This window comes from Marmota flaviventris, chromosome 4, assembly GCF_047511675.1.
Source record: "Marmota flaviventris isolate mMarFla1 chromosome 4, mMarFla1.hap1, whole genome shotgun sequence".
NCBI classification, from domain to species: domain Eukaryota; kingdom Metazoa; phylum Chordata; class Mammalia; order Rodentia; family Sciuridae; genus Marmota; species Marmota flaviventris.
This window is the reverse complement of record NC_092501.1, coordinates 29,092,984-29,114,464: the sequence shown is the minus strand read 5'-3', so window position 1 is coordinate 29,114,464 and position 21,481 is coordinate 29,092,984. Positions and strand designations below refer to the sequence as shown.

General features: G+C 36.7%; 1 protein-coding gene across 3 annotated transcripts in view; it reads right to left on the bottom strand.

Moving 5' to 3' along the window:
* Positions 1-21,481, bottom strand: part of Hpse2 (heparanase 2 (inactive)) — a 664,554-nt gene that overhangs the window by 116,367 nt on the left and 526,706 nt on the right. For all 3 annotated transcript variants that reach the window (XM_027930190.2, XM_027930191.2, XM_027930192.2), the window contains one exon: positions 17,703-17,817. In XM_027930190.2, the coding sequence (XP_027785991.1) occupies positions 17,703-17,817 (115 nt within the window). The remainder of the gene's footprint in view (positions 1-17,702; positions 17,818-21,481) is intronic.

Genomic DNA, 21,481 nt, shown 5'->3' with positions numbered 1-21,481 from the left:
TTATGGTCAAACAGCTTTCAATAAGAGTACCAGAACAATTCAATGGAAAAAGAACAGTCTTTTTGACAAATGGTACTGGGACAACCATAAAGAAGGAAGTTTGTAAAAATTTATTCAAAATGGGCTGAAGACTTAAATATAAGAGCCACACCTATAAAACTCTTAGGAGAAAACATAGGGGTAAATCTTTAGGGGTTTCAATTGGATACCATAAACACAAAGGACAAAAGAAAAACTAAATAAATTGGATTTCATCAAAATTAAAACATTTTGTGCTTAAAAGGACACCATAAAGATAATGAAAAGACAACACACAGATTATTGAACTTCTAGCTTCTAGTTCCATATGTTCAAAGCTTGGAAGTCACCATTACTTCCTAACAAATATAAAGCTGAACTGACCCAAAAGCAATAATTCTTCTTGGACTCATAAGAGAGGTGAGAACACAGTGTAAATTGCTGCCTTCAGGATTGGACAGAGGGACAGGTAGATACAGGAGCTGCAGCTTACCAGAGTAGACAGTCGGAACTACAACTGATGAAATGCTGGAGGCTCACTATGGGCAAGTCTGAGAGTGAAACACTCCAGGGGATTCAGTAATAAGGGGGTTCCTACACCTTTGTGAGTTTTATCTCCAGGAGCTCTACCAGGTTCTCATGGCCAATACTAAAAAAAAAAAAAAAAAAAAAAAAAAAATCCCTTCCTGCTTCTGGAAGGGGAAGAGGAACTGGATCATTTAAAAATATACCAACACTCTCTTCTTAACAAGGCTTGCCCATAGGAGAAACTATTGAACCAGAGTCGATCCTGATGGGGTATTGTCAGAGCCTAACTGACCTGATAGAAGGGAAATACCCAACTCTAGTCAGTTCCAGCCTTCCATATAGGAGGACGAAAATACCCAACTTCAGCTAACTCAGGTCATCCTGTCACAGCTAAGTGGGACGAATAGTACTGAGTAGCAGTTGTGAAGTTCACAGGCCAGAGGCAGAGGCTCACTGAAAATCTGAGACCTAATCATAAGACTATAGAAACTTTTGCCTCCCATACTCCACCATGTTACTAAAGTCCTATTTACAACTGTTCCTCTTGCTTAGTACATCATTCCACAGCTATAAAGAAAAATTAGAAGGCATGACAAATGCAAAAATTACATTTTAAGAAACAGAAGAAACATTAGACATAACAAGGATGCTGGAATTATCAGACTAGGAATTTAAGACAACTAATTAATCTGCTAAGGGCTCAAATGGCTAAATTGGGCAGCATAAAAAAATTGAGTAAATAGAGAGATGTTAAGTCTTCAGAAAGAACAAAAAAGAAGTGCTAAAGTCAGAAACACTGTAATCAAATGAAGAAATAAAGAATTCTTTGGTAGACTGATGAGTAGACTGGGATGGCTGAGGAATCTCTTAGTTGAGGATATATCAATAGAAACCTTTAAAACAGAAAATTAAAGAAAATAAAGACTGAAAAAATAAAACAGAATATCCAAGGATTATGGAATAATTAAAAAGGGGTATAACATGTAAGTAATGGGAATACTAGAGGTGAAGAAAGAGAGAAAGAGACAGAAGAAATAATTAAACAATAGTGACTGAGAATTTCTCCAAATTCATGTTAGAAACCAAACTGCAGATTCAGTAAATTCAGAGAACACTGAAGAGGTTAAATGGACATACCTTCCCCACAAAAAAGACTATACCTAGGCATATCATTTTCAAACTATTGAAAATGACATATTAAAATGTCCTAAAAGAATCCATCTTATCTATAGAAGAACAAAGGTAAGTATTATATCTGAGCTTTTCTCAGAAACCAAGAAGGGAGTGTAGCAAAATATTTAAATGGGAGGGTGGGTGGGGGGAGAGAGAAAGAAACCTTCAAAAGTTAAGAAGTATTTTCTCAGACAAACAAAAATTGAAGGAATTCTTGCCAGTAGATCTTCCTTGCAAGAAATGTTAAAAGAAGTTCTTTAGAGACAAGGAAAACAAGATAGGCCAGAGACTTGGATTTATATAAACAAAGGAAGAATATTAATAAAGAAAGAAGTGAAGGTAAAATGAAAACATTATTTTTCTTATTCTTAATTGTCTACAGATAACACTTCATTCAAAGTAATAATAGCAATAATGTATATGATTAGGTATGTATATGCATATAAGCTTATGCTTATATCATATAAGCTTATGCATACTTAAAAGTAAGTGAAATGAATAATAGCAATGATACAGCGAACAAGAGAGAGGAATGAAAATTATTTTATTATAAGGCACTCAGATTACCATAAGTTTAATGTTCTTGAGAGTGGGGTTATATTAGTTGTAAATATATATTGTAAACTCTAGGGCAATGATTAAAAATATATATTTCATACTGTAAGAAAGTAGAAAAAAAATGGAATCATACAAAATGCTCAAAACCACAAGAAAAAGAGTGAACATACAGAAGCAAAGAACAACGGCAACAAATAGAAAACAGAAGTAATAGATATTAATCCAACTATATCAATAATGATTTTGAATGTCAATAGTCAAAATGCACCAATTGAAGACAGATTGTCAGAACAGTCAGAGTTGATCAAAAAACAAGGCCTAACTATAGCTGTCTATCAGAAACTCAATTTCAATACAAGACACAATACAATATAGATTAAAAATAAGGGTAAGGAAAAAAATATGCCAGACTAACACTAACCAAAAGAAATCAGGACATAAAAAAAATGAAATCAGGGCATTTGCCAGTAAATGGATAGAAATTGAGAATACCATGCTAAGTGAAATAAACCATATTCGGAAACTTGAATATTGAAAGTTTTCTCTCATTATGTGGAAGCTAGAGTATAATAAAAGAAAGGGAGAGGGAAGGATAGCTTAACATAAAGATAAGGGAGGATCAGTAGCGTAGAAGAAGGAGACCAAGACTCAAGGGTGGAGGGATGGGCAAGAGGGGCAATGCAGAATGAACTCTTAGAAAATCATGTTATGTGCCTACACAAATATACAACAAGGCCCTTATCTTTATACACAAGTAAAAAGAACCAGTCAAATATAAAGAAATAGGTGAAAGGAAGTCTAGTAGAGGAAGGAGAATGGGGGAGAGGGATGAGAAGGAAAAGGAGGCAAAGAATGAAGAACTGAAATCCAATTCAATGCATGTATGAGTTTCTCAGGATGAACCCAACTACTATGTATAACTCTAAAGCTTTAATTTTTTAAAAAAGCATTTAGGAGTAGTTATGTTAATTTCAGACACAGCATGGAAAGTTATCAGGCATAAAGAAAAGCATTACATAATAATAAAGGTTCAACTATTCAAGAAGACAACAACCCTCCATTTGTATACATTTAATAATAGAGTGTCGAATTATAGGAGGCAAAAACTGACAGAACTGTAAGGAGAAAAAAGTAAGTCCAATATTATAGAGGGAGACTTTTAAATATCTTCTGTTCAAAAGGGACAGATCTAGCAGGCAGAAAATCAATAGGACATAGTTGAAATCAACACCATCATCAATCAACTGAATATAAATTACATCTATAGACTATTTCATCTGACAACAGAATACACATTCTTTTTAAACTCACATGAAACACTCATCAAGATAAATCAAATTCAGAGCCATAACACACATCTTTACAAATTTAAAAACAGAAATCATACAATCAATGTCTGCTCTCAAGCTACAAAGGAATTAAAATAGAAATCAATAACAGAATGATAACTTGAAAATCCTAAAATATGTAAAGATTAAACAACACACTTCTAGATAATACATAACTTAAGAAGAAATCTTGAGTAATTAAAAATATTTTGAACTAAACAAAAATTAAAGCACAACTTATCAAAAATTATGGGATACAGTGAAAACAGTGCTGAGAGAAAAATATGTAGCACTGAATGCATAGATTAGAAAATGAGAGATCTTAAAATCAATAATCTAAAGTTCCATCTTAGGAAACCAGAAAAAGAAGATTAAATTAAATCCAAAGTAAGTAGAAGAAAAGAAATAATGATAATTACAGTAGAAATGAATGAAATTTTTAAAAAAATCAATGGAAGAAAGAACAGGAAATCAATAGAAAAAAATCAATAAAACAAAAGCTGGTTCTTTGAAAAGATTAATAAAATCAATAAGCTATAGCCAGGTTAACTAAGAAAAAAAGAATTAGGACATGAATTATTAGAATCAGAAATGAAAGAAGGGACCCATCACTGCAGATCTGGTGGACATTAAAAATATAATTAAGGAAAATTACAAACAACTCAATTTATAACCTAGATTGAATGGACCATTTCCTTGAAAGATACAATCTGCCAAAAACTACACAGGAATAGGCAACACGAATAGGCCTAAATCTATTAAAGAAATTAAATCAATAATTAATAACATTTCCAAACAGAAAGCAGCTTTGGCAAATCCCATCATACATTTAAGGAAGAAATTGTACCAATTCCTTATAGTCTTTGTCAGAGGATAGAAGGACAGGGATTAGTTATGTACTCATGGAATGAGTAACACAGATACAAAAATCCTCACTTAAATTAAATCCATCAATATATGAAAAGAATTATTAACATAAGCAAATGGGATATATTGTAGGTATGCAGATCATTTGAAAATCATTTAATCTTATCTGTCACATTAACACATAAAAAGTAAGTCTCCAGAAGATCCAGAAGAGAAAGGCATTTGGCAATATTCAACACCCATGCATCATATATATAACTTTCAGTGAACTAGGAATTGAGGGAAATTTCCTCAACTTGATAGAGAATGTCTACAAAAACATCATATTTAATAGTGAAACACTGGAAGCTTTCTCATTAAGATTAGGAAGAAGGCAAGGATATCCCCCATCACCACTACTTTTCAACATCATACCACAGTCCTAACTAGTGCACTAGAATGAGAAATGGAAATAAAACGTACAGAGATTGGAAAGGAAGAAATAAAACTCTGTGTGTTTGTAGATGACATGATTATCTATATGAAAAAGTCAAAAGAATCAACAAAAAACTCCTGGTACTAATAAGCAATTGTAGCAGGGTTTTAGAATAAATGGTTAATATGCAAAAGCCAATTGCTTGCTTATATCCCAGTAGTGACTAAGTGGAATTTGAAATTAAAATGCAATGCTGCTATTTACATTAGCACCCCAAAAATGAAATACTCAGGTATAAGTCTAACAAAATATGTACAAGAGCTATATGAGGAAAACTACAAAACTCTGATGAAGAAAAAAAAAAACTGTAAACAAATGGAGAGACATCAGTTATTCCAAGTTTGATATAATATTTAATACAATCCCAATCCCAGCAATTTTTTTGGTGCATATCAACATACTGATTTTAAAGTTTATATAGAGTGGCAAAAGACCAAAATTACCCTACACAATATTGAAGTTGGAGAACTGGCAATATCCATTTTTAAGACTTACTATAAGCTATAGTAATCTAGGTAGTTTGATACTAGTGAAAGAATAGACAAATAAATCAATGGGACAGAATAGATAAACAGATATAATCAACTGATTTTTTAGTAGCTAGGATTTCAGGTGTGTACCACAATGCCAGGCCCAGAGACCACATTACTTAATACTGCTGTATTGGGGCCTAAGTTTCAGCAGGTATTTTGGAGGGGACACCATTATTCCAACCATAACACTAGATACATGCCCAACAGAAATGAAGACATACATTATGCATTGTACACAGTGTTTAAATGAAACATTCTTCATGGTAGCCAAAAGCTAGGACAGTCCTAATATCTACCAATAGATGAATAGACAAATAAGATGTGGCATATCCCTATGATAGAATATTATTCAGCAATAAAAGGAAAGAAGTATTGATACTTGGATGAGCCTGGAAAACATTAAGCCGAGTCCACACACAAAGGGCCACATGTTTTATGATTCTATTCACATGAAATGTAGAGATAGAAAGTCAATTCATAGTTTTCAGAGGCTGGGGAAAAGGAAGAGTAGGAATAACTGCTAATAGGCATAAGGTTTACGTTTCAGATGATATTCTAAAATAGATTGTGATGGCAGTTATACATCTCCATGGATACACTAAAATGATCCATTTTTAAAGGGTGAAATTTTCAGTATATGAATTATGTCTCAATAAAGCTATTATTAAAAGAAGAAACTAAGGTCAATGCAGAGCCTTGCCTACTGGCCTGGAGCTGTGCTTTCTCTTAGTGCCAACAGCCTTCTCTTCCCGCTACCCTCACTACCTGTTTCAGGGAGAAAGATGACTAGGTGTGAAGCTGAGGTTTCCCTATCTCTAAGAAGGACCAAAAGCAATGTACATCTGTTCAAGTATGTAGGAAAACTTTGGGATGAAGAAACTAAAACTTTTATGGCTCTATTGGATAAAGGTATCCAAGCCACTATCTTACCAGTTTTGTTGGTGAGGAGTGCTCTTGAATCCAATTGATAAAGCTTAAGCAACTTTCCCAGAAGGAAAAATAAATTGAATGTGACTTTGTGGGTAAGGCCTTTGAACCAATTCAGTGTCCTGTTGTGGCTTTTACTGCTATTTTACAGGATGTGCTGTGAATGCTCATAACATCCAGAAAAGATTCTCCTGATTGAGAAAAGTCTCATGTGGGGGAGTAGTGGGACATGTGGCAGATACCACATGTTACTAGGGTATGTAAATCACTCCTGAATCAGCCTCCAAAGCCTATCCCAAATGGTTCCAGAAGAGAAAGGGAAATCACAGCACTGGTTAAGTTCTAAAAGAGAGATAGTAAGGGGTGCATTATCTCAGTCCACAGCCCTACATGTCCAGAAGAACTGGAACTGGAGACCTATGGTGGATTGTCCCCAGCTGAATGCAGTTGTTACTCTTATCCCGCTATTCCAGTATTATGACTGTAATTATATCCACTCTCAAACTGATGGCATATGTATGTTGTCCTCACTCCACTTTTAAGTCTCCCCTCTTTGTTATCAACTTAGCAACCTTTTTGTTTCCTGAATAGCATTCTGAATTTTGTAATAATTTACTTTTTAGTTTATTTGTAGTCTTTCCTTCTAGATTATAATCTCCAGTGAGGGCAGGGATTTTGTCTTTCTCTTTCACCTTTATTTCCACTAAAACTAGAGATTACTGACACATAACAGATATTCAATAAATATTTTTCAAATAAATAAATGATAGGATAGTACTAAATATTTTGTTAATATCTCAGTAATTGAACCAAGAGTTGAGTATAAAAGAGAAGAGAAAAGGTAACTTCTAATTTAACCAGGGTAAATAAAAGCTTCTAACTCAGTGGTTCTCATGCCTGGCGGCACATTAGAATCACTTGGGGAGCTTTAAAAAAATACCAACACCTGGAATCCTCTATGGTCCAAATGAATTGAGATCTCTGGACCTGGTGCCTGGGCACAGTTATTTTTAAAAAGCTCCCTAGGTGACTACAATGTGTAGCCAGGCTTGAGAACCAGTGCTTTAATACAGAAAAGATAAAGATTTCAATATTCAGATGAGGGCAATGAATTCTAGAGTAGACAGCAGATCTTCTCAAGTCAAGTTTGGAATAAGTGAAAGTGGTATACTCTGCTTCAATCCATTCAATACTTGAAACCAGTCAGAGATAAAATAAGCAGAGATTGATAATAGTTAAAAGTGACTGAGGTACCTAATGACTGATAGATTTTTTTAAGTTTATAGATAGTGTAGTGCATTTAATAAGAATTTTAAACCAATTTCAATTTATTTGTTCTAATTTTATTTTAAAAATACTTTTGCTCTTATTTAAACAAGCAGCAAGAAAAATTTAATGGAGTTAGGAAAAATTATTTTTGTGTGATATCTTTCCATTGCTATGACAAAATACCCTAAGACAAACAACTTAAAGGAGGAAAGATTTATTTGGGCTCATAGTTTCAGAGGTCTTAGTCCTTGATTGGTTCCATGGCTATGGGTCTGTGGTGAGGCAGAGCATTGTGGTGGAGAAGGAATGATGGAGCAGAGCTGCTCACCTCATTGCAGATGGGAAGGAGAGAAAGGCAAGGAAGGGGCCAGGGACAAGGTACCCACCCCTCACCAGTGACCTACTTCCTCCAACTAGGCCCTACCTCCTATATTTTCCACCACCTTTCAATAAACAGTTCATTCAATTATGAACCAACTAATGGACTAATTCATTGATGAGATCAGAGCCCTCATGATTCAATCATTTAAAAGACCCACCTCTGAAAATTGCTGCATCAGATACAAGTCTTCAACACATGAGCCTTGTGGATACATTCCATACCAAAACCATAATACTTTGGTTCTCATGATCACTTATCAGAGGCTTATTTGTTGGTTCCTGAAGGTCATACAGAATCATTGTGCTCTTAATATTTTCAAATATAATAAAAAGATAAAGTAACCTTAGATTTGTCATACTGTGGCATTCATAATTAAAGCCTTTGAATCTGTAAGAGGGCGTTCTATTTTTTCCCCTCTCCTGGCTTCCCTCCCTCCCTCCCTCTCTTCCTTCTTTCCTTCCTTCTTCCCTCCCTCCCCTCCTCTAATTTCCTCCCTCCCTCTTTCTTTTTAAAAGTTTTAAATTTTATTTTTATTGGTGCATGTTTTAGTCAGTTTTTTCCACCACTGAGACCAAAAGACCTGGCAAGAAAAACATAGTGGAGGAAAAGTTTATTTGGCCCTCACAATTTCAGAGGTCTAACTTCATTGTTTTCTGCCCAAAGTGAGACAGAACATCATGGCAGAAGGAAAACAGCTCAGAACACTGACAACGAGAAGCAGAGAGAGCTTCGCTCACTAGGGACAAAATATAAGCACCAAAGGCATGCCCCCAGTGACCCACCTCTTCCAGCCACACCCCACTTGTCTATAGTTACTATTCAGTTAATCTATTCAAGTGGATTAAGTCATTGATAAGGTTACACCTCTCATAACCTGATCATTTTGACTCTCAACCTTCTTTTATTGTCTCACACATGAGCTTTTGGAAGATACCACATATCCAAGCCATAACAGTGAATTATGATTATACATAATAGTGAGGTTAATTATGTCACATTTGTACATGTACATAATTTGCACAGTACCTTCCCTTTTTCTTCCCTTTTCCCTCCCCATGATCCACTTTCTCTACTCTACTGATCTCCCTTCTATCATCATCATCATTATTTTAACTAGTGTACTTTCATTTTATATATATATATATATATATATATATATATATATATATACTCTTATTTAAACAAGCAGCAAGAAAAATTTAATGGAGTTAGGATACATTCTAACATAATACAAAGTATTATGGTTTTGGTATGGAATGTATCCATATATACATATATATATATATATATAACATTTAATGTATATATATATATATATACATATATATATACATATATACATATGTATATATGTATATATATACATATATATATACATATATACATATGTATATATGTATATATATACATATATATGTACATATATACATATGTATATGACTCAAGGTGGTATATTTTTACATGGACATAGCATAATTTGGTAGATTTTTCTCCCCAGTACTTCCTGTGTGACCTCCCCTCCTCTCCTCCTTCTCTCCTCTTGATCCCCTTCCTCTACTCTATTGATCTCCCTTCTATTTTCATGAGGTCCCCATATTTTTATTGCTTTTTTTTTTTACTTCCTAGCTTCTGCATATGAGAGAAAACATTCAATATTAGACTTTCTGTGTTTGGCTTATTTCACTTAGCATGATATTCTCTAGCTTCGTCCATTTACCAGAAAATTACATAATTTTGTTCTTTATGGGTGAGTAAAACCACTAAACAAATAACCTAATCAATAAATGGGCAAATGAACTAAGTGGCATTTCTCAAAAGAATAAATGCAAATGGCCAAAATATGTAAAAACATGTTCAATATCCTTAGCAATTAGGTGCAAGTGCAAATCAAAACTACACTGAGATTTAATCTCACTCCAGTTAGAAGCAATCATCAAGAATAAAAATAACAATAAATGCTGGTGAGAATGTGAAGGAAAGGTACAATTATATTGTTGATGAAAATGCAATGATTTGGAAATAGATTTCCACAACTATTTTGGAAAGCAGTATGGAAATTCCTCAAAAAATTAGGAATGGAACCATCATATGAACCAATTGCTACCCTACTTATTGGTATATAGTCAAAAGAACTAAAATCAGAATATTGTAATGATACATGCATTCATATGTTTATAGTACTTCCCTCTCTTGTCTGATTAATTGTATTGGTTTGGTAGGTAGGTGAGGTGCAGCTCTTCTCATTCTGACCTTATTCCTCCTCACCTGCAGGTTGCTTCAAGGATGGTGAACTATGCTCCTAAGTTCAGGCACAGTGAGGCTGTAGTTGTTTCTTCTCACTGATTTATTTAGCTTGTGCACAATTTGCTGTAGCTGTGATTTCTCAGTATTACAGTCTGGGAATAATATAAATGGTTGATGGCAGAGTAAGATTTTCAATTGTTGCTTCTCAGTGATTCACATAATGTGCTATCATTACCATTTTGATGTGTCATATCATGGTTTCCAGAGCTTACTGGGCCATTTATAAATACCAAATGAAGGTGTTAGAGCTAGTATTGCAGCTTTGTTACTGCCTTAATTGCTTTCACTGGGAAAGGTTGGCAGCATCTTTTCTGGAGGGAAATAAAATGTAATTCTTAGTTTGCCTTTAACTAGTTGCAGTCAATTCCTCTAAAGTTCAGGAATCACCATTGTACCTTTTGGTTCTTCTAATTTTCTAGCAATTTAACTTTCACTAAAAAAATCTATTTTTCATATTTTAGTCATTACTTGATTTCCAGATATTTGCACAAATACTCAAATGCATATTTGTCTCACCACAGTTATGTTCAAGTTATTAATGATAATTATTATTATGACTTATATAATTTTACATTTTACAAAGTGATTTCATAAATGACAGAAGTTAACATTTACTGAATATTTACTCTGTGGTAAAAGATACACTGCATTGACTCATTTAATCCTTTCTGAGAACCCTCTGGGATAGACCTTATTATTACCTCCAGTATATGAGAGGAAATTGATGTTTATTGAGATCTAGTAGTAAATCGATGGCCATGTAGTTAGTAAGTAGTAAGTGGTAGAGCTGGGTTTGAAATGCTGGTCAGTCTGAGTCCAAGCCAGCAGCACATTCAAATACTCCCTGCTCTCCAACGACCCTTCCCCCTTTTTGCAGAGAAGTAAACAAAGACTCCTATGACTAGAAAATTATCACGCTGAATTATGAGCCTGCAGCTTCTGATTTCAGGTCCAGAGCTCCTCCACTTCCCAAAGCAGTCATAATTGGGGTGAGTTGTTAGACAGCAGGTGTGGTTGCTGACATACTGTGCACATTGCTCAGATTGATAAATAAACAAAGGATGAAAATTAGTAGTAAAAATATCAGAGGCACTTCTATGTAAAAGCATTAGGGGCAAAAGAGCTGTCTGCCTGGTCAGAAGGTGCTCTGAGGAGAGGCCAGGTGTTAGAGGCACAGAGGAGAAAAGAAGCAAATCATGTCCACTGGGCATTCAGCCCAGGTGCTTTGGCCACTGACATGGAGCCAGCCTGAGTCTCAGTGATTGATCCTGCAGCCAAAGATGCCCTTCTCTCAGCAGCCGCAGGTTCCCACAAAGGAAGGCTGCACATGGAGAAGTCTTTGTCAGGGCCCCTAATGAGAGGATTGGGTTTCACATCACAGCTCCCCTTAAGCAGGTACACTTTGCTTCTTTCATCTTCCTGATGGCTCCCACGGGAAAGACAAGAAAGAGAGAAAAGGGTACACCAAGAAACAGGACACAGGCTAGTTTGGCTGGGTTTTGTACTTCCCCTGCCATACCACCTCCAGGTTTGTAGTTTGGGAATTCTTTAACTTTTGCCCACCCTGTGTGGCCACTGCTTAGCAATGTGAAAAGCTTCCCTAAATAATTTTTCATAATTCATCCACCATGACTCACTAGAAAAGTAACGTCTCCATGTCTTTGCACAAGTTACTGCCTGTGCTGGGAAGAAACTCTCCAGACCCAAACTCTTCTTCCTCTGGATAACTTGACCTTCTTCAGGCTCCAGCACAGGCATTTTCTGCTCCAGAAATCTTTCTGGAAGCCCATGTTGCCCTCCACCCATTCTGGCCACTGTGTTCCTTTTCCATCCTTTTAAAATATATCTTTCATCTTCCCTGCTAACTCACCTGTCTCCCCCTCTATGCTGTAAGCGTCTGGAGGGTAGGGACAGGGACTCTAGTGTCTAGCACAGTATCTCAGCACATAGGATGAGGTAATAACTGCTTATGAATGAATTAAACATGAATGATCAATGAATGAGTCTGATATCATATTTATTTAGCTATGTAAAACAATCCTTTCAAAACATTACATTGTATTCTAAAACTAGCCTTTATTCTTTTAGATTTTTAAAGAAATATTGCTGATTGCAGCAATTTTACATACAAAAATAAAAACTGCCTGTAATCCCACTATTCAAAGAAAACCATGTTTAACATTTAGCTATAGACCCTTCCAATGCTTTTCTACATGTATATGTATATAAAAAATCAGAAACTTATTGCCATAGTTAATTTTCTCAAAGACAGCACCAGTAACTTTTGGAGGCTGATAGAGAAGACATTTTTATCTCAATTTAACCAATGGAAAACTGGAACCAAATACCCATATAATTAATGGCAGAGTTAGGTTTAGAATCCACAAATCTAGTCATAGTACTAAATTCTTGCTGTTCCCTCTGATGCTTCCTAATTAGCTGGCATTCTCACATCAATAGAGCATAAGTGGGACTCCATTTGTTACTTGTTGTTCTTCCTGAGGAAAAGGACAGATTTAAGCTGACCCTTTATCCACACAGGAGCTATGCAGGGCAGCAGGGTTACTGTCTCTAACATTTTGAAAGGAAGCAAGGATGGAGCATGTAGGATCTTGGGCTAGAATCTCATGAGAAGCTAACCAAGGGAGCCAAGCAGGCAACAGCAGCAAGAGTTAGAGTTTCTTTCCAATGGCCAAATGACATCTAAATAGTGATAATTTGGCTCAGGACATGTTTCCATGCCATAGAAACTGCAACAATAGGTTCAATCTCACTATAGACTAGTGAGTTGTGCTCCATCCATGACCAATGACTGTATTCCAGAGCAATGTACATAAAAGGTGCTGAATTAAATATTTATTATTCAGCAAGAATAGTAGGAAAAAAAAACACACAAAAAAACCCCAACAGCGAATATCCACACCACTATGCCAGCGTAGAAGAGGCAGTACAATATGGTCTATCTAGCTTTTATCTCACTCTAAATATAGGATTTAATTGTAATCACACACACACACACACACACACACACACACACACACACACACCAGTCATTAGCTCTGCAGATGGAGGAACTATATCTTACTTAAGTGTGTATTCGTATAATGCCCAACACGGAGCCAGATAGATTTCAGGTGTTGATGTTTTCTGAATTGAATTATATTTGTGTGAAGACTGCATTTGCAAGCCTGGCGTGGGAGTTAGGAAGATGTTGTCTAGTAACTCACCATTCCTTTCCCTGAAGGCTCTGTAAATCAAGCTTTTAAAAAAAGCAGCAAGCAAAATTCCAAAACCCTCTCTGAGGAGAAATGCCCATGGCTGGTGGGGTCTGGACTATGTCCACTGAATGTGCAGATCTCTTCTGCACAAACATCGCCTGCTCCCAGGGGAGCCCGTGACTGGCTGGCTGGCTGTGGAGACTCAGGCGTTCCCTCTTTCCCAATGGCAGGGGGGTCAGGGGAAACGGGTGGGAGTTGAGTGATGAAGCATGGCTGAACTAAATGTTCTCCTCTTCCCAGGCAAAATAAAGTCTCACAACAGGGGGAGGGCTGCCACTTTTCTAGAGGAACAACCCTGAGGAGCAGGAGTTGTAGGTGAAAATTGTCTTTTCTGAGCAAAAGTTTTTCTTTTTTCCTTTTAAGACTTTTTCTTAAAAACGTTTTAGGCTCACAAGAAAATTGAGCTGAAGGTACAGAGATGTCCCACATAACCCTGTCCCCACAGGTGCACATTCTCCTCCATATCAACATTCCCCACCTGAATGGTATATTTATTATGTTTGATGGACCAGCATGGCCAAATCACTAACACTGAAAATCCCTGGTTTCCAGTAGGGTTCACCCATAGTGTGCATTCCAGAGGTTTGGATAAATGTATAAAAATATGTATCCACCGAGATACTATCATTAGTGTAGTTTCACTGCCTTAAAACTCCTCTGTGCTCTGCCCTCCCTCCCCATTAACTCCTGGCTACCACTCATCATTTTTGTTTCTCTTTTAAAGGGCTGTCCTCACATCCTCTCTTACCTTGGATTGGTGCTATTGGAAGGGCTACGCCAGAGCTGTGCTGAACTATCACAAACTGGGATCAGACTTGACTAGGGAGGGGCAGTAGGGATATGGCTTGAGGAGCCATAAGGCTAAGATGGTCATTTTTTTTTTCTGAATTTACCCAAGAGCTCTAACAAAAACAAAAACAAAAACAAGACTTTTTTTGTTAATAAGATCCTTTCCTGAAATGTACTGAGCTGGGTTTAAAGAACCAGAATAGAAATTAACTTATTTTTCTGGGAGACAACCAAAACACAACTCACTAATTCCTTAAGCTCTCTTTAAGATTTAATCACAATACAAAATCCACAAGTTTATATTGGCAGTATGCGTTATCAACTGCGCAACTTTCTGAAGCGGCAACCAATAGGGTTCCCAGCTTTGTGTTCATTACACATTTTAGGGGACTGATGGCTCTGTCTGTCAGATTGGTGCCCAGGGCCTAGCCTTCTAAATTCTGTCCAGGCGAGACTTAGGACACACTCCCAGCTGCCAACTTCTCTACTTATAAGGTACAGAATTTATTATAACAAAGAAAGAAAGAAAGAAAGAAAAGAAAGCCTGCTACCTTTTAAGAGTGCTTTTTATATGTGGTTTCTCTATTAGAGCTCAGTGTTTCCAGAAATACAGCTGCTCAGTTCATTTGAGACTCTGTGCTGAATCCATGGAACCTGTTTTAGTTTCCTATGGTCTTCTATGAGCTCTGCTGCCATCATGTATCACTGGAGGTCTTTTGTGCCAGGCTTTTAAAGGAAGTCACTGGCAATAACTCTTATGGGAGAACAAAGTCATGGGAACTTGCATCTTTAATGTATATATGGCAGTGTAAAAGTAGATGGAGGGTTGATTAGGAATCCAGGATTGTCCAACTCTGGAAATGAAGCTTGTCTAGTCATCCAAAGACCTTTTCTAGACTGTTTCTTCTTTTCAATTTCCCAATAGGCCTGTTTTTATCTTCTTATTTAATTCAAAGGCAAAATTCTCTCTAGGCCCCTGCAAAGACACCTAAGAGAATGCTGCAAGAAACAGTATGGCTCAGTGAAAAGAAAAGGAAATTTAAAGCTGGAAAATCCTGAGATTTCCAGCTCTGGCTACTTGTTTGGCCTGGTATATTCACTTAATAACCTCCTAGGACCTTAGTTTCTCTTCAGAAAAGTAAATTTGAAAGTTATATTTAACTTACCAGGCTTTCTTCAGAGCAGTTTTGGAAAACTGCAATTATCTTTTTCATATGTTTATGTATTTTCCACTTCTCAGTACACAGCATTAAATTATAAGCTCCAAGAGTTCAGGGACCTTGTCTTTTTGGTTTACCACAGTGACTGATTGCCAGGAATAGCGATCAGTACATAGTATATGATCAAGAAGAGAGAATGAAATTAGAATGAAGGAAGGAAAGAATAGAAAGGAAAAAGGAAAGATAGATTGAAAGGGGTGACAGAATTTTAGAACGTTGTTGATCCACAATTTATAAAAGTGATCTGTAAATATTTTTAAATGTAAATGTTTTTAAAATACATTATTAAAGTAACTAATATTTGATGCATTAATTATGCTAGGTTGTAAAAATGTAAGTTGGATCTTGTTACTTCCATAATTAAAGCCCTCCAATGGCTTTCTTTACTACTTATAATTGAAGCCAAACTGCCCTGCATAATCTGACCCTTACCTACCTACTTCTTTCCAGTCAGTCTTCCCCTTCCCTGCCAGGCCCCAGTCACTCTGGTGTTTGTCTTTCTGCAAACATGCCAACTTTGTTCTTGCCCTGGAGCCTTGTGTTAGAGTCTTGCTCTGCCTGGAAGGTTCTTCTGTGAAACCTGCAAAGCAGGCTTCTTACTGTACTTGGGCCCTTCCTGCGCATGTACTCTAGAGGAGCCTCCACAGGACTTTATTATAATTTATTTATTCATTTATCCATTACTAGTGCCCCAGCTCCTGATGTTCAATAGATATTTATTTCAAATAGAACATGTGGTCTTATATGTGTTTAATGCTTACATTTCATAGACACTTTTCTAATTATTTTGTTTTACTTCTGCAAACATATGAGCTAAAAGAAAACAGAACAGACCCCTATGGTTCCAAACTGAAAATTTCCTCTCCATCCTTTCCCATTCCAACTCCTCACACATATTTTGGAAGAGGTATCCCTGTTCTGTGAATAAAAGGAACTGTACCAGTTAGTTTTAGTATTTGTGATTTATCTGAAGTCTTGGAGTCATGTGCATCCAGTGACACAATAATTTCTGAGTATTCTAACCCAGAATGATTCTTTGGAGACATGGAAATGGTGCTGTTGGGTGCCAGTTTGTTCCCTGTTCTTGATCTGGAGACCTCCTGGCTAGAACCAGGGAGGCAAATGGCAGGATCACTTCCAGTTTGGGTTTGTTTCCTGTGGATGCTAGGGCAACAGTAATGTGGTAGGAAGAACACTGGACCAGGCACAGGTACAGGGTCTAGGGCTGCTCTATATTCTTTTTCCTCCTCACCCCTGCTTATCAGTCCCTGATAAGGCAGAACTTGATCATCTTGAAGGGGAGACCCCGCTTGGAAATTCTTTGAGTTGATGAGAGGAGTCTGACATTTCATCATAACCATGACATCTGTGTAAAAGAATAACCTACGAAATATTTATGAAAAGCAGCTTTTGTAGGATTTCTCTGACTGGTCAATGAGTTCGCCAGACAAATCCAGAACTCTGCTTTTGCCATTTCACTTTATTCTTCTATTTACTTTCCTAGAGAAGATGGTGCTCTAGAGATTGATATCTAACTGTAAGCGTACTTCATCCGTTCCCTAAGAGATGGGCTCCTACTGTATCTAATCTTGGCTAACACTCCCCCATCTGCTTTCAACATGTTGCATCTGACATTAACTAATGTCTCATATTAGCATTAAAAGAAAACAATCTGGAAAAATTCACTCTCAAGCAGAGTTCAAACAGGCCACAAGTAGACGTGGAATCTCAACTGCACTAGGTTTGTTAAAATAATGTAATCAATACATAAATATTTAATAAATGTTAATAAATATAATGTAAATATATATGTAGATATGCATCCATGCATATGTATGTGTATGCGTGAGTCTCTATATAGAGGTAGAGGTGTGTGTGTGTGTGTGTGTGTGTGTGGTGAAGCCCAAAGTCTATGAAATAGGTCAGGGGAACAGAGACAAGAATGTTTCTGTCTGATTTATGAAATTAACTGGCAACAGCAAAAGGAGAAATATTCTCTACAAAGAACTGAACGATATGGAAAAGAAAGTGGGAATCTTTATGCCACACTTACTGGTAGTGGGTTAAAATTCTGGTCCACCAGATGATTGTATCCATGATCAAAAAATGAGTGTCGTATCACAACATCAATGCCCTGATTGGCCAGCATTCCTAAAGTGTTGAGCCATCTATAAGGTAGAGGGAAAAAAGCTACATCAGTACATTTCTAAAATGGCATGCAACAGATCTATACAGATTAACTATGACACACATATACACTAACATTCCTTCATCAAATTTACCTAGTAGTATAAAGGAGAAAAATATTCTATGCATTGAATACACAGCTGTAAGAGATTTCAAAGATGACCAAATTTAATCTCTTTATTTTATAAGAAAAGAAACTGAGGCCCTGGGAAGTAAGATGAATCCCCCTTGGTCATAAAGTCACTGTTGATAATGACTTTTATTCCTAGAATACTAAAAACTGAACAACCTAGCCACCTGTGAACCTGATGTCATCTTCCATGGCCACAGGCTATTGCAGTCACAGGAGAACATCCTCAAACTCCCCTGCTTGCATCTGTCACTGTACATGTACCTTTCATGGGACTCTATCCTATATAGACCTGTGACCTACACAACAGTTGTCCAGCCATTTTCATCTTTCATATATCCCCACCAATAGCCAATTCAATAACATTTTATTTGGCACTATAATCAACTATTGAGGGATTCAAGTATACTACTATTCCACATGTGTTATAATGGAAGACCTGCGTTGCTCACACACTTATCTTATACCTTTCCTAGAGGGGCTGTCATCCTTCAAAAATACTGCCCTCTTGATTCCTCCAACAGTCACCAGTGACTTTGCATTTATTTATATATTCAATTCATTCATCCTCTCATGCATTCATTTTTCCTTTCTCACTCTGCATTCTTCTGAAACTCAGGGAAACATTTAACTGTAACAACAAAGTGCATATGTAATAAATGTGACTTCAAACTTCAATCTTCAGATGAAAGATGAGGCATTTCACAGGCTGTCCCGAGCACATGTGTGTCTGGCTTCACCTCCCCTCTTCTCTCACCCTAAACCCTATTCCTTAAGGCTCTAAACCACATAAAACTACTCTTGATTACCCAAAATGCACCACGATTTCTTGTACTTACCCAAGTCCTTATATGTGTGTTTGCTTCTGCTTAGAATTCTCTTCCTGTCCTCCTCCAACCCATGTCTTTTCATTTGGCAAATTTCTTCCCATTTATTAATCTCCAAATCTGGTTCTTCTTCTAAACCCTGCTGCCCCAAAATAGCACCTTCCTCTAGACTTCTCCAGAACTCTTACTTCTGCCATGCCCTCTGCTAACCCACTGGATCATCACTACTTATCACCTCTTCCCCCACCAGTTGTGAGCTTATCAAGCATAGACACAATACTTAAACTTATACCCCAAACACCCATCACAGTTCCTGGAACACTGTAAGTGCTCAGTACTCTTTAGGTTGAATTTTTCTTTCTTTCTTTCTTTTTTAAATCTGGATAAAATTAGATTCTAGGAACCTTAAGAATGACCATCCATCACATGGGGGAAATTACACAGTTATAATTTCCCAAATCTGAAACCCTATGGAGCCCCAAACCCATGACTTGTATAAGAATTAAAATTTTTCCTTGCTGAAATAAAAAGTGCTGCTAATTTTTATATTCTAAATATTATGCACACTTTATAGTCTTTTTCACATTTTTAATTTTATTTATTCTCATAAAATCTAACACATATTTACTGATAGAATTACAAAAACAAAATAAAAAGTAAAGCAAAGCAAAACACAAAAACAAAAATTTTAAATCAAAAGGAAAATCTGACTATAATACAACAGAACCCTCTTTGTGTTTATTTTTGTTCAAATTGGGACATTGTGACCCAGACACCTGAAATTACTTTTTTTTTATTTAGCATTTTTTAATTGGTTGTTCAAAACATTACAAAGCTCTTGACATACCATATTTCATACATTAGATTCAAGTGGGTTATGAACTCCCATTTTTACTCCAATTACAGATTGCAGAATCACATCGGTTACACATCCACATTTTTACATGATGCCATATTAGTGACTGCTGTATTCTGCTATCTTTCCTATCCTCTATTATCCCCCCCTCCCTTCCCCTCCCATCTTCTCTCTCTACCCCATCTACTACAATTCATTTCTCTCCTTGTTCCCCCCCCCAATTCTCCTCACAACCTCTTATATGTAATTTTGTATAACAATGAGGGTCTCCTTCCATTTCCATGCAATTTCCCTTTTCTCTCCCTTTCCCTCCCACCTCATGTCTCTGTTTAATGTTAGTCTTTTCCTCCTGCTCTTCCTCCCTGCTCTGTTCTTAGTTGCTCTCTTTATATCAAAGAAGACATTTGGCATTTGTTTTTTAGGGATTGGCTAGCTTCACTTAGCATAATCTGCTCTAAAGCCATCCATTTCCCTGCAAATTCCATGATTTGTCATTTTTTAGTGCTGCGTAATACACCATTGTGTATAAATGCCATTTTTTTTTATACATTCATCTATTGAAGGGCATCTAGGTTGGTTCCACAGTCTAGCTATTGTGAATTGTGCTGCTATGAACATCGATATGGCAGTATCCCTGTAGTGCGCTCTTTTAAGGTCTTCAGGGAATAGTCCGAGAAGGGCAATAGCTGGGTCAAATGGTAGTTCCATTCCCAGCTTTCCCAGGAATCTCCATACAGCTTTCCAAATTGGCCGCACCAATTTGCAGTCCCACCAGCAATGTATAAGAGTACCCTTTTCCCCACATCCTCGCCAGCACTTGTTGTTGTTTGACTTCATAATGGCTGCCAATCTTACTGGAGTGAGATGATATCTTAGAGTGGTTTTGATTTGCATTTCTCTGACTGCTAGAAATGGTGAGCATTTTTTCATGTACTTGTTGATTGATTGTATGTCCTCCTCTGAGAAGTGTCTGTTCAGGTCTTTGGCCCATTTGTTGATTGGGTTATTTGTTTTCTTACTGTTTAATTTTTTGAGTTCTTTATATACTCTGGATATTAGGGCTCTATCTGAAGTGTGAGGAGTAAAAATTTGTTCCCAGGATGTAGGCTCCCTATTTACCTCTCTTATTGTTTCTCTTGCTGAGAAAAACTTTTTAGTTTGAGTAAGTCCCATTTGTTGATTCTAGTTATTAACTCTTGTGCTATGGGTGTCCTATTAAGGAATTTGGAGCCCGACCCAACAATATGTAGATTGGAGCCAACTTTTTCTTCTATCAGACGGCGCGTCTCTGATTTGATATCAAGCTCTTTGATCCATTTTGAGTTAACTTTTGTGCATGGCGAGAGAAAGGGATTCAGTTTCATTTTGTTGCATATGGATTTCCAGTTTTCCCAGCACCATTTGTTGAAGATGCTATCCTTTCTCCATTGCATGCTTTTCGCCCCTTTATCAAATATAAGATAGTTGTAATTTTGTGGATTGGTTTCTGTGTCCTCTATTCTGTACCATTGGTCCACCCGCCTGTTTTGGTACCAGTACCATGCTGTTTTTGTTACTATTGCTCTGTAGTATAGTTTGAAATCTGGTATCACTATACCATCTGACTCACACTTCCTGCTTAGAATTGCTTTTGCTATTCTGGGTCTTTTGTTTTTCCATATGAATTTCATAATTGCTTTATCTATTTCTACAAGAAATGCCCTTGGGATTTTGATTGGCATTGCATTGAACCTATAGAGAACTTTGGGTAATATTGCCATTTTGATGATGTTAGTTCTTCCTATCCATGAACAGGGTATATTTTTCCATCTTCTAAGGTCTTCTTCTATTTC